Source organism: Argiope bruennichi, chromosome 10, assembly GCF_947563725.1.
Source record: "Argiope bruennichi chromosome 10, qqArgBrue1.1, whole genome shotgun sequence".
In the NCBI taxonomy this organism is placed as follows: Eukaryota; Metazoa; Arthropoda; class Arachnida; order Araneae; family Araneidae; genus Argiope; species Argiope bruennichi.
The window spans coordinates 76,619,295-76,634,506 of record NC_079160.1 but is presented as its reverse complement, the minus strand read 5'-3'; the positions used below and the strand labels follow the sequence as shown (position 1 = coordinate 76,634,506).

At 29.2% G+C, this 15,212-nt stretch overlaps 1 protein-coding gene across 1 annotated transcript; it reads left to right on the top strand.

Annotated features, from left to right (window-relative positions):
• Positions 1-8,102: 8,102 nt before the first annotated feature.
• Positions 8,103-13,997, top strand: LOC129989006 (cuticle protein 19.8-like). Its single transcript, XM_056097311.1, has 3 exons — positions 8,103-8,256; positions 11,318-11,730; positions 13,853-13,997. The coding sequence occupies exons 1-2, from the start codon at positions 8,245-8,247 to the stop codon at positions 11,717-11,719; spliced, it is 414 nt and encodes a 137-aa protein (XP_055953286.1). The 5' UTR covers positions 8,103-8,244; the 3' UTR covers positions 11,720-11,730; positions 13,853-13,997.
• The last annotated feature ends 1,215 nt before the right edge of the window (positions 13,998-15,212 follow it).

The window sequence follows — 15,212 nt, the reverse complement described above, 5'->3', positions numbered from 1 at the left end:
TCAAATTTTCGAATTGGATTTTTTTTTACAATATTTTTTCTTAGTATTGTTACAAAATTTTTTTCTACAAATACTGCCAATCAATCGTAATAACGCAGCGCATTTAATCGCTAATTCAACAGTTTGCTTGCTGTCTAATCCTCTAAATTCTCTGTTACCTGTCGGCGACTCCGAATACTCTCACACACGACTTCTGACGATACACACAACTTCATTGCAGTTTCAGAGTGCCCGTCTTTTATAGTTCCAGGAGGCGGGGCTAGAATCTTCCGACCAATCAGGGCGTACCTGAGTGTATCTTGGTTCTTACTGGATGGATCGTGAAACTTCTCGAACTTTCCAGTATGATCCATTTTGTCGCCAAAATCGCCAAATTCATCGCCAAATTGCCAAACGCTCGCCAAGTTTGTCGCCAAGCTCTGAGCACCCGCTCAGCACGCACAGGACAGATCTTACAACGGTTTTTTCCACGATGACACTATTCGTGCCGGGTAGCAAAATTACAGATTTGTAACAGTATATATCGTATACGAGCTAATAAAACAGACTTTTTGTACCTCTTTTCAGCTATTGTTTACATTACTATCTGACTATATAGTTATTTAGGAAGGATCATCATAATAAAAATGTTATAATTGTAATCGCATGTAGTTCAGTTATTTTAAAAATGGAATGTTAAAATTTGTGTTTGTGGGGAGTTTGCATGTGTGCGAGCGCTGGTGCACTGTATTAATTAGCTGTAAGTCAAACAGGCCAGACTGTTTGATTTACAGCTATCAAATTCATGCATGGAGGATAGTAATTTGTGCATCAAAGCGAAATTTTTGAATTTTCAATTAATTAAAAATTAATCGACATTTTGTTTATTATATTAAGAATTTAATTAATAAGCGAAATTAAGTTTTATCCATAATTCATGAAAACAACATGGCAAAGAATTAATCTTACACCATACGAAATTTCCAGAAATTATCTTTTCAATGATGCCATTTCAATTTCTGCACAATTTTTTTGTCTATTTTTAATTATTTTTTAAATATTTTCAAGCTTTTCTACAATAATATATCTCACTGTTGTAAAGAAACACATTTTTTCATTGTTGCTATAAATATTTCAACCGGGGTTTTTCTTCCATTGTTGATTATGAATATATAAAAATACGGCTTATTTTTAAAGTACACTTTTAATAAATTTTTTGAAATTTTGCTGTACTCATAATTAAAGTTTAACATCAAAAATAAACAATGTGAGAAAATTTTAAAGTGCGTTCATTTTTAAATAAATTTTCTTAATAAAATCTTTGTATTAGTTGGTTTAATCTTTTCCGTTTGAAACTAAAATTACAACTTCTGATGATATGGCAAAAAAAAAACACGTAACATACAATGATTAATTTAATGTAAGGCTTTTAAAATAGTATAAGTTATTTGTCTATCGAAATATGAGGTCTAAAACTATTTCTTTCCATTACATAAAATAATTTATGTAAAATTGCACTTTAGTTTTCTTTGTGATTGGTAGATAGCGAATCATCTGATCTCTGACATTTGAGGTTCGTTTTAGTAGTATTGTTTGAAATATTTAATGAAAATTATTATTACATCAGAGAAAGTATTTCTATTGCACTTAACGATGAAATGGTGACAAAAAAAGAAAAGTAAAGCTTTAATTAACACCAATCAGAAAATGAGTTTAAAATAATATTATTTACTAATTTTACTTTTAGACACATCGTTTGTGGCAACACTAATGAATAGCATTTCAGTTTGTTTACTTTTTTCGAGTAGCGGAAATGTTCGCCTTTTGGGTTTTTTTCATGCTAATTCAATTTTTTCATGATACTTACTTACAGTTTTGGTATGAACTTTCACCTTTATTAAGGACTTTTATCTATTTTCAAAAGGGAAGGTAAGATATATTTTTTTTTCCTTTTTTTATGATGCTTTCACTGAGAAGTGTGTTTGGCTTCGACTTAAACTGACTTTTTTGTTTGAAAATGGCGACATATGTTCTCCCACCAGTCATGGACATTCTTCGATTCTTTATCTCAAATGTCTTATCGTCTTTGAATAAACCCTATTGCTTAAATTAAAAATTCCATTTCTGCTGTAGCATCGAATTTCACTTTATTTTACCAGGCATCTCAGGTAACTTGCTGATTACTTTTCCAAAACGTCTGAGAGTTGACATCGCATTGAAGATCAAAATCACTTTCACTATGCAATTAACTAGAGAAAAGAAACTTCCTGTCACTTTTCGAAATCCTAATATCACTAGTGAATTCAGCCATTCTTGGGATTCGTGATTCTTGTCACCTGAGAACTGAACACATTACAACACACTTTCTACTTCGAAATATACAGATAGATATTCTCTCTTGAAAAACCTGTACAAGAAATTAAACAAGAAAATGATGTCAAAATACTCGAAATGCGAAGTTTTTTACATCAGAAATCCTTCTGAAGATGTTTTAATCACAATTTTTGGCATAAAAATTTCCCAATTTTTTTTAAAGTATGGTTAATTTGATACAAAATTTCCTTATTCACCAACAACCCGAGACATTTCCAGAACTATTATTCTTTCACCCATCCAACCAAGCAATGCCAAAAATTCATGCTTACTTGCGTTAATTTAGTGAAAGTCGTTCGTCAGTCATATGTAATAAAAATGCAATGAAATGCATTAATTGTAAAGGCAGTCACAAAACAGCCGACTCCGAATGCCCAAAATGGAACGAAGAGAAAAAAATTCCTCAGATTCAAATGCCAAATTATAGAGGGAAGAATATTACAAGCGAAATCGCGAAGTGCATCTTCTTACCCCATTGTCAGATGGCCGGTAAATGAAACTTTGCACTCTGACAAATTTATCACCAAAGCTGAACTTCCCGTCACATTCGTTCAACAAACGAAAGATACACAAAATTTTATAATTTCGGCAATGAACAAGCTTTCCAAGCACCAATTGAAGCTGTTATGCGTCAATTTCAACTTCTGTTTTCTAAAGTGTTCTGTTCACTAAGGAAACTGGCGATGATAAAACCGAGTCAAAAAGATTGAGAAAAATTAAAACAAAATATGTATTAAACCTATTAGCCTTGTTTTTCTTTTCCTGGTGGGCTTCCTATTTCATTTTTCACCAAGATTCTTTTTTTCCCCCTGCTTTTCTATTTGCCTTATGTTCAAGAATATTAAACTTTCTATCGCCCAGTGGAACGCCCGTGGCATCAAATCAAAAATACTTGGGTACAAAACTTTCTTTCCCCACTTTCAAATCCTTGCAGTTCAAGAAACTTCTCTTAAACCATCTTATAAAGTTTTTTCTTCCAAATAAATTCCTTTTTCGTCAATACAGACAATTAGATAGCAGAAGAGGTCTTCTCATCGCCGTCGATAGAAAACTTTCCAATCAATGTATACTATTACAATTACCTCACATAAATATTGAAGCTCAAGCCGCACAAGTCACTTTTAAACATCTGCAATTTTCCCTCTCCAACATTTATTCTCCCAAAGGCTTTTTTCTTTTCTACTTGGTTCGACAGCCTAATCAATCAAATTTCTCAACTCTTTATAATCGTCGTCGATTTTAACATTAAACATCCAGTTTTTGGTGTCTCTTGCTTTTAGCACTGGTGTCTTTTGCTTTCTTTCTTGGATTTTAGAAAATAACTTCACATGCATTCCTTCCTTAACACATGCATTCCCTTTTACTTCATGGCCACTTTCTCATCTTTATTAGATCTTATTATCACCAGTTCAAATATTTACCGGCTCGCTATTTTTGAGGTTCATTCCAATCCTTTCGACATCTTCCAATTCGAGAAATAACGCTCACACTTTCAAGAAAACAAAATCGATTAGAAGAAAATTCGAAGTTTCCTCCAAAAGCACGAACCTTCTACTGTTAATCAATCTTCTTACAATTCTTTTGAAAGTTTTTGCAAATTACCATTTGCTCTTATACTTCAAAGCCCTTTAAAATCCCCTTTTCGTTTAAATTCTCCTCGGTGGAACAATCTGTGTAATTTCCTTTCAACTCAAAATTTAGCCAGAACCCACTTATCGCAGCCTTATTGGATTCAATATAAAAAAACTTTCCCCACAGCTACGAAATTTTATTTCGAAATTGCAATTAAATTATTGTAATAGAACTTGCGAAGACAGATTTTTTCAAGAAATCTGCAATTTACAATCGAAATCTACTACTGGGACTGCAACTATCTTCTATCTTGCATCATAAATCGATCGCTTTCATAAAAAGATCGCTATTAATTTTATATTTCTTATTTAAAAAACTTTAATTTTCTGTTAATATTTAATACAGCATTATAAATTTAATCCATTGAAAGTTTCTTCATAAGTATTTTCATAAACATTTTGTCTTTAAAATCAACTGGAATACCTTCTTTAAATAGAAAAATCATGATATCCAAATGATTTTCTCGGTAAAGTTTATTTTCCTTCAAAGGAATTAAAAAATAATTTGCGGATTTTAGAAAAGTGAGAAATGATATATAAGCCTGTGAGTCGAATAAACGAATACTTTATCATTGCTAAAGTTACAAATGAATTGAATAGGTTTATAAATATAATTGACATATAGTAAATGAAAAAACGTAAAAACGGTGCTTTTCTGTATTTATTAATTAAATTACAAAAAAAAAAACTTTTTCTTAAAAAAATTTAATTACATTTATTAGATACTTAATTTTAAGCGATATCTCTTCTTTATACATAACTACAGCTGTATTTTCTGATTTATTTTCCCAGCAGTGGAATCTCGGAATGATTTTAAGAACCAAAATAAGGTCAAAAACAAGCATTCTCTCCGAAATCGGGTCACAGTTGTTAAAGTTTCAGAAATTCTGACAAAAGTTTTGCAAAAAAAACCCAGAAATAATCTGAAATACAACTACAAATCTTTCATGTTTTACCGTGTGAGAACACTGGGAAAGAAACATGAAACAAAACAAAAAAAAAAATTGTAAAACTGAGCTACAAATAAGCCATTTCTACATCAAATGATTTACTGACAATCGGAATCCAGGTTAAAAACAACACCAAGCTTCACGATGGAATTTTTAAACAAAAAAGCCGGTGAAAGAAAATTCTGAATATCAGAATAAAGAACAAAAAGAAAGCGAAGAGGAAAAAAAAGTGTTCGACAACGAAGGCTTAACCTTGAAAGAACTCTTAGCAACATTCAGCTGTTTGTATCTACATATTTGGTACAAAGGATTTATTTTATGGATTGCACTAGAATGGCTAATAAATCAAGTATTCATTTTAAATTTATTTCACTAGTTTAGTTTCCATATTTATAAATGAGTAAAAAATATTACTTTATTTTCAAAATATTCATTATTGTAGTTTAATTAGAAATGTTTCAAAAATATGAAAGTGAAGGATATGGAGGAAAATAAAATTAATTAATTATCAAAAATATTGATTTTTTTATTTCAGTTGCTTTATTTGGGAATTTTGTAGATATTGTATTTTGGACGTTGTTTATAAAATGTTATCCTTCAGACCCATAATACGAAAACATTACATAAAAATTCAGAAGGATAGCATTCTTTTTATGAATAGTATAAATGCTCAACATGTTGTTATATATAATATTGCATTTAGATATAATGTTGATGTTATTAACCATATGTTAGTTATTACATGAAAATTTGAGAGACAAATCATTAAAAGTGACATTTAATCAATTTTATTCTCTGCTACTTTCTCGAGATTCATTAATTATTATTCAAGAACTGGCAAATATTCTTGTTTTTTGTGATAATTCAATCTCTATAAATAATAGAGGAATGTATGTGTAATAAATATTCATTTATTTCCAGATGAATTTTAATATTGCATTTAATTCTGTGATAGAAATGAATCGTTCTGTTTTAAATCTGAAATCATTTAAGACATCATAAACATTTTTCTACTTCTTTAATGACTCCTGTTTTCAGATTTTCTTGACGCTGATTGGCTAACATTTTTAATGCTTATTTACAGAGCTGAGTCTATTTATTATAAACTGAATTTTAATATTATTATTGAATTTTATGTTAAATGTGAGTAAAGTGGCTGGATGAGTAAAGTCAATATACAGCTATCCAAATGAATCTAGTGACGGATTTCCGGCTAGCCAGTATTTAGCCAGTATTGAAAACCAGCAAATAAATTTACAAATTTCGAAAAAGATGAATTATGAAATCTGAAATCATTAAAATTCAAAGTTTGTAAAAATTGAAATTCTATAACTTATAAAATATTACCATAATATTAACACTCTGCCAAGTATAATTAGCCAAGTCCATATCTGTACTGTTATTTTTATTTCATTACTTTAGCATTTATAAACAATGAACATTTACTTACTGAATACTGTGTACAAACTTTGTTGCCATACAATTATTTGATGAAAGGAATAAATAAATACACTCACACACATATATATATTTTCATAAATAAAATAAAAAAATAATTCAAAAAATAATTAAGTTAAAAATGTGTTGAAATGTGAAATTAAATTAGCCAGTTTACTAAATGAATGGTAGCGTAATGTGCAGAGCCTACAAATGAAAAATGCCGAAATCTGCCACTGAATTAACCTACAACAAAATTTCATGTACAAGAACATTTTAGAAAGCTTTAGTCCATCTTAAGTTACACTTTCAATTGAATATATAATAATTGCCTGTTCTCTAATAATCGAAAGTAATTCTTGAATTCTTGTAAAATCCAAATTTTGTTCACCAACATCAGAATTTCTTACACATTTAGAAAATTTTATTCCATTTTGAATTGTATTTGTCAATAGAATATATAATTGAATGTTCTCTAATAACCGAAAGTATTTGGTGAGTTCTTGTAAAATCCAAACTTTGTTCACCAACATCAGAATTTCTTACACAAGAACATTTAGAAAATTTTATTCCATTTTGAATTGTATTTGTTAATATAATATATAATTGAATGTTCTCTAATAACCGAAAGTATTTGGTGAGTTCTTGTAAAATCCAAACTTTGTTCACCAACATCAGAATTTCTTACACAAGAACATTTAGAAAATTTTATTCCATTTTGAATTGTATTTGTTAATAGAATATATAATTGAATGTTCTCTAATAACCGAAAGTATTTGGTGAGTTCTTGTAAAATCCAAACTTTGTTCACCAACATCAGAATTTCTTATACAAGAACATTTAGAAAATTTTATTCCATTTTGAATTGTATTTGTTAATAGAATATATAATTGAATGTTCTCTAATAACCGAAAGTATTTGGTGAGTTCTTGTAAAATCCAAACTTTGTTCACCAACATCAGAATTTCTTACACAAGAACATTTAGAAAATTTTATTCCATTTTGAATTGTATTTGTTAATAGAATATATAATTGAATGTTCTCTAATAACCGAAAGTATTTGGTGAGTTCTTGTAAAATCCAAAATTTCTTATACAAGAAACATTTTAGAAAGTTTCATTCCATTTTAAATTGTATTTTTTCAATTGAATATATAATCAGCTGTTCTCTAATAACCGAAAGTATTTCGTGAGTTCTTGTAAAATCCAAAAGAGAAATAAATAACAAGCTGGTCAACCAAATAACGTCCCAGATTTTGGAAGTTGAAAACAAACAAAAACACAGCTCAGATGAAATTTATGGAAGTTTTATAACTTCTTATGCTGGAACAATGTGTTTTAGGAACTTTTATCTTTGTCCAAAGGAGTAGATATTTCAATTTATAGGTAATTCATCACATTCTACTCTGTCTTTACGTTTATCCGTTACCGACAATGATCGTTTTTCATACCAACTCTCCATTGTCTAGGTCTCAAAACTGCGATACTGGATGGCTATTTTCAGTTAAATTGAGGTCCATCCTTTCAGTAGTCATAAGTTTAGCAGACGGGGCAAAAAAAAAAAAATGTTACTTCAAGACTGTTTACGGGAAATACGTGCAATAATATCTAACTTGACCTTCGACTGACAGTCTCCATCAGAGATCTTTGATCCAAGGATTGCAGAAATAAATTTAAAGAATTTTTAAGTTATATAGTGAAGTGATTTCTAGCCTTCGATTTGAAAAAAAAAAATTATCAGTCAGTTGTGTATATAAGCTCGAAACAGTTCGTTCAAGTCATACAGCAAGTAAGAACAGTTCTTACAGTCAAACAAGCCAAGTCTTGTGGATTTATTCAATAGCTTCAGTGGCAAGGAACATCCAACAACTAGCCATGAATGCAATGGTAAGAATTTCATTTCTTATTCTAACGTATTCTAGTTAAATTATTTATATTTTTTTTATTGTTTTCTAGAAAGATCTTAAGAACTAGATGCATAATTTATTAATTATATATTTCCTGAATTATAAATTAAATACCTTTAGCTATCTGATCTGTAGATTTGCTTGAGATATAGATTTATTTGCAATTTATTTGAATTTTTTCCTACTTATTATACACTTTTTCCAAAAGCAATTTGTATTATTCAGTTGAATATATCTGAGAGCAGAGCATTTAATAAGATTATTCAGTATTTCCAAACATTTTCTTGGAAAATCTATACATATGTATTCATAATTTTTCTAAATGTATTTATTGAAAGTGTTTCAATTAATGCATTGAAAAACCATATCTTAAGATAAAAACTATATATATATATATATATATATATATATATATATATATATATATATATATATATATATATATATATATATATATGACGAAACGGATGCAGTGCTTCTTAATTTAAACAATCCTTTTTGATAATCACTTTCTAAAAATACCTTTAAGAATTCATGTTTTAAACTTTATTACTTCAAGATAATTGTAATTTTATTTTATTTGGCTTGTCCTTTGAAGACTCAATTATAACAAAATAATGTAGGTTGTCATGGTAACGAAAAAATCAACCACAAAGTCTTCGGCAGCATTTATATGTTTTGCATAATTAAAGTTTGGTTCTTTCATCGTATTATAATGTATTGTGCAACAAGCATTTTACAAATGTTTAAAATCAGAATTTTTTTAATGAAATTTTGGATTTTTCTACATTAAAAAAACTAAAATTTAAATATTTAATTTTTGTAATAGCTTATCCAAATAAAGTTTATAGCAAGATTAGATTAAAATGATTTAGTAATTTCTATTCCAATTCATTCATCAATAAATTTCTGTTTTATCAAAACTTTTAAATAAAAATTGCGCAATTTTCTAAAAAAAAAAAAAAAAGTTTTTAATCAAGAGATATTGAATTGTTATCAAAAAGTATGCAATCCTAATTTTAGTATATTTTTAATCGAAATATTCTTTTAATATTGAAACTGGTATTAATTTATTATGTAAGAGTTTTTCTGAACATTTCTCAGGTAAAGTGCATATTCATGGCATTGCTATAAATTTATAATTTAGAATAATGTCAAAACAAAAATTTAGACATCGAATTTCATTTTGAAAATTCGATGTTTGAATTGGGAATCGGCCCTTTTAATCATTAAAATGCTTAAATAATTTTACCAAAGTTTTCTCCACCAGTATCTAACAGGATTTTTTTATATAATATACAATATTATTATAAATAATAATAATAATTAGCCAGTTTATAAAGGTTTTAGTTGGTTTTAAATTTTTCTTTTAAATATTAAGCAATGAAATCAACTAAGCAATAATATGCAAAAATTAAGTGCGCATGTCCTGTAATCCCTCATTGTCTTATGTTATGATGAAATGTAGTATCTTTTCTTAGCTAAAGTGCACAGTAAATTCCAAAATTAAATTGACGCATCGGATTTGACTTATCACATGAGCAAAGATTGCTTGCTAAGTTTGGAAATCATTTCATGTCTGAATTGCCGTATTATTCGAGGAATACCTGCAGCATGTAAAATAGTGTAAAGTACTTATGTATGAAAATGAGCATGAATGCATGATATTTATTCTTTAAGGGTTTCAAATATTTATTCGTCTAAAAATTTGGCGGGAAACTGACTTCATTCAACGAGCATTGAAATACTGAATTTTACAATTTAGAATCATTTGAATTCTACCTAAAAGATATATGCTAAGGAATTTAAGTGAATATTATGACGCAACTTCTAAGTTTTGCTTAACAATGTATTTTAGGCTCTTGAATATTGCTGAAAGAGGTTTTCCCCTATCTGAGATAATGTACGACGTTTTAACTATGTTATTCAACATTTTACGTGCTTTTCAATATCGTTAAAAATCCAAAGATATTTTATATATCACTCTGTTAGAATTTAGAAATATACTGGGTACTCTACCTACTTTCAAAATTCCTTCAACCATTTCCTTTCATTTATTTCTTTGTCATTCTGCAAAGTAACTGTTTATTTTTTCTTTTCTTTACTTGATGCCAAAGTTAAACCAGCATTATTTTATTTAAATTTGTTAATCATCGCTGCATTTTCTTATAATCTGAATATTTTTCTAATTAAATGTATAAATATGGGTTATCCCCAGTAAATGCATATTTTTAATTCTATCTATTTTATGGCCCTTTTTGTTTTTTATAGTTATTATGGAATGTATAGTTTTAATGATTTTATTGCTCTACTATAATATGTGTGGAATATTATAGCAGACGATAATTTTTTTATGTGTGGAATAAAAAAAAACTAGCAACAATATTAAATTAAATGGTTCTTTTCTGTCCAGCATTCCAGTTTTGGTGGAATGCATTTCTGAAAAATGCTTCAACTTTATGCTTCAGTAAATTTCTTATTTTCACATGTCCTCTGTAACTCTAAAAAATATTTTCTATAAAGATCCCCATCATCTGTTCACTTTTTTAAATTATTGGCTTTTATTTAATATTTGGCTTCGTCTACAAACATTTAATACAATTTTTTTATTATTATTATTATAGTACCTTATGCTTGCCTTGATTTTCTAACTATATTTTATATTTTTTTATAATCTCGTTTTTGTTAATCCGATTTATTTTTAATTTAATTTAACTTTTTTCTTTATTTTTCCACAAATATTTGGAATAATTCTACCAAATTTAGCTGTTGTTCCATTAACCTTAGTATCCAATAGAATTTATTTATAAAAAAAATGCTTTTATTACATCTTTAGAAGTTTCTCGTTAAAAATCAGCCAGTTCTCTTCTTATGTTACAATAAGCTTCGAACAAAGGGCCCTTTTCTTTCTGCCTATGTCTTGAACCCTTACAAAACGGCCCTTCAATAAATCGCTTCCATCGTTACATAACCAATTTCTGCTCAAAGTTTTCCATACAGTTCGTGTGTAATTAACATTTTTTTACCATGTATCTTTTCAGTTTGTTTTCTTTTGCATTTCTGCTTTCGTCTGCACAGCAGTGAACGCCGGAGGTGTGGGTGTTTATTCTGCTGCTCCGTTGGCTGCTCCCGTAGCTGCTCCTGTAGCCGCTCCTGCGTATACATATACCAGGCCATACACCTACAGCACTTACAGAGTGTACACAAATAATTTCAAAGGATCTCCACTCGTTGCTGCTCCAGTAGCTGCTGCCCCAGTTGCTGCCGCAGCTCCTGTTGCCGCTGCAGTAGCTGCTTATCCTGCACCTGTTGCCACCGCCGCCGTCGCTGCACCAGTAGCCGCTGCAGCTGTTCAAACTGCTCCTATCACTTACACTTACACTTCCTACGCAGGCTATGGATATCCTTACTATGGTGCATACGTTGGATACGTCAAGAAATGATGCTTTTAAAAGTAGGTAATCCTGCTTTAAAAACATAAAAAATAATTCCATTATGTCTTTTAAATAACGTTGTTCATTCATATAAATTTAAAATTCTGAATTAGATTTGAGAACATGGCATTGCGCTATTGCCTTATTATTGACTTCTCACCAATTCTTATGATAACTATCATTACAGTAATCTTAATGATCATAAATTTAATATCAAATTTAGTGAGTTGTTGCTTGAAAAAATTTAAAGTCTAATATCTTAAGTTTATTGTTTAACCGAGTTCAACAGTCAAATCGAATTCTCGACTCTAACTAATTACTGTAATTATACGAATTAATTCTCTAAATATTTTTATTTGTTTCTTTGTTTATAATTCAGTTAAAAATCATAACAGAGCTATTGAGAATGAAACTTCTCTTAGTATCGTCATTGACCGACCCCCTAATGAAGATATTTGAGATATAAAAAATTTTCATGTTCATGGAAAGTCTGAAATGTTCTGGAATCGGATTTTCTTCAGATTCAACAGCCAAATTAAGTTTTTAAAAATGAATTTTGAGTTTTTGAAATATTTAATTCAGTTCTGTAAACGTCTTAAACACGAGTAAAGGAAAGTAATAAAGAAAATCATCTCTCATTTCTAATACTTAATTAAAAATATACTAACCGAATATACGCAGTGATATTTTTAAATCTAAATTGAAACCTAATTAATTTTCTAATTTTTATCTTAAATTAGTCCATTCGAAAATATTATCTTATTTCCTGATCCAACCCCCACTGTTTTAGTTAATTTTTTTATAACACGCGCTCTTGAAAACTGATGACTATTCATTTTCTCAAGCTCCTAGAGAAAGGATAAAATTCCATAATGCTTATGACCTTCTTTTAAAGATACCTAAGATTCCCTTGCCAAAATCGACACGTGGCGAAAAGATCTCTATAAGAATCTCATAGTAAAATAATTGAAGGGGATAATTTCAGCCTCTTCGCTCTTCGATGACAATGTAAACAGACATCATCATTGCTTCTCTCCAATACAAATTATGACTCCCAGATAAAACAAATCGAAATTGAATTTCAAAAGTGTCTTCTTTTCTGCCACGCATCTGCAAAATTATGATGATTTTCCTTTATCAGCTGTCGAAATTTAACTTGCTTATATTATTTTTCTATGCAAATATATAAATGTTGTCTGGAAATGCATAAATACCAAAATATTACAATATTATAAATAAAGTTCTAAAAATTGAAAATAAATATGACTGAATCTTTTGAAAAGTTAAAAACTTACTTACTGTAATCCATGAAACGTAACGTTAGTCCAGACACGACTGATAATTTTGAAAATTCTGGCAGCATAGCCGCATTGATAACATTATTCCGTTTCTACCATACCACCACCGCTTAAAAGTCGTATAGTGTTTGCTTCTCAAAAATATCTGACAAAGTCAATTTCATTATTTTATATATATATATATATATATATATATATATATATATATATATATATATGTAATGTATTACGAATCCTATCGGCTAAATAATATGTAACATTATTTTGGTTGAAGTAGAATGCAGGTTCGAAGAAGTTAAGAGACTTTGTAGTTTTAATTTCGTTTTATTCTCTCTTTAATATACATCCAGGAAAGCATAATTATTAACAAGAAGGTGCAGCGCGGCACAAAAGCAGAAGGCAAAAAGGGACGAACAAATGATCACTAGTCTTGTATAACATAAGATTTCTGGCCATGCGCCAATTCAATACATGTGGTGACCTTTGACACCTTTTCAAGGGTACCGAAGTATCACTTTCATTTGAAACGTAGTTCTGATGGCACATTATTTTTTATAGAGGAATTAATTAAACCGAAAGTGGGATTGGATCACGAAATAAGAGAATATTTTTAGAATGAAATTACTATGGGCTAAATTTAGATAAAATCTTGGAAATTAATTAAATTGAAATTAGAATTAAAATATCATTACATATATATATATGAATTGCTATCTTTTGTAATCTAATGTTATAAAATAAATGCGTATTTTATTTCTTTCGTACTAACAAATATAAAAAAAAAATATGCAAAACATTTTTCTGTTTATATTTACATTTTGATTTTTTTCCCCTCATTTCATAGTTAACAAAGACCTCCAAGTTTATCACTGCCAATTCTGAAAAAAGTCGAATGTTGCATCTGATTTCTGTACAAGAAACATTTTCTATGTGGATTTCTATGGGCTTATTGTGCTGTATTTGAGCAGTGTTGAAATAAATGAGCTTCATATAAACTTACTCCATTTGTGATTTTTTTATACAACTTTTAAACACCATTCAGAAAAACAAATTTTTAGCATCAACATTGTAATCCGAATAATAATCCAAAAAGTAATTTTAACCAGTAGAAATGGTCACCTCAAAACTTCTCTAATAAATTTCTCATGGCAGAGAATGTCTTACATGGCACTGGCATACAATAGTTACGAAATATTAACTTTTGGCGTGAACTTAGCATTTTTACTGATTCCATCGTGTCATCCTTGGCGAGTTATTTGGCGATTAATCCATGGCATGCATTTCAAAGCATTCGAAAATGAAATTTGTTTTTAGGGCCGTTTTTCCCAACCGATTGTAACAAAAATTTGACACAAAACTGCACTTGTAGGCACAAAATTCTATACCAGATGTATATAAGTCGTTACATTTTTAAATTATCGCGTTTACATGTTACTGAAAGTACAGACCGACAGACGGTCAATCCCTTGTTGTATTTTGCTCAAAATTTGAAAGAGGTTTACATGATAGATGTTAAATCTGTTAACGAATTTCATCCATCTAGCTCTCTTTGTTTTGTAATTATCGTGTTCATTTATATTCATACAGCCGGAATTCCTCAGAACAGATTTTACTCAAAACTTGATAGAAATCTGCAAGTTTAGTTTAAAAACCGTATACCAAATTTCAACCCTCTAGTTCAAAGCGTTTGTCACAGACACTTCCGAAAAATGTGTTTTTCGAATTTAGGAAGGTATAAACGTGGAGATGCGTCAAAATATCCTTTTCGATTTTTTGAAAGTTACTCTTTTTTTCTTTCCTTTTTTTTTTTTTTTTTTCTCAATACTACTTATACGAGAAAGTAAAAAACACATTTTAAATTTAAAATTCAATTGGGAAGATAAAAGGTTTTCAATGTAACCACCTGTTTCCTTGATGGCATGGAAATTAAATTACAAAATGAAGGAACACGTCGCTAAAGCTTGGATAAACTTTAAAACTCTTCATTTTTTTAAATAGATTTGGATCTTCAGCATAAAACACATTAATAGCCGGGATAAAAACTTTATCATCTATACGAATTCTCTGAGTGTTTTAAATTCTCTAAAATCATGTAATCCTCATCCTTTGCTTTTAAAAATCTTAGATACTTTTGATAAACTTACTTCTCGTAGTTACAGTATTTTATTCTGTTGGGTACCATCCCATGTTGGAATTTTGGGCAA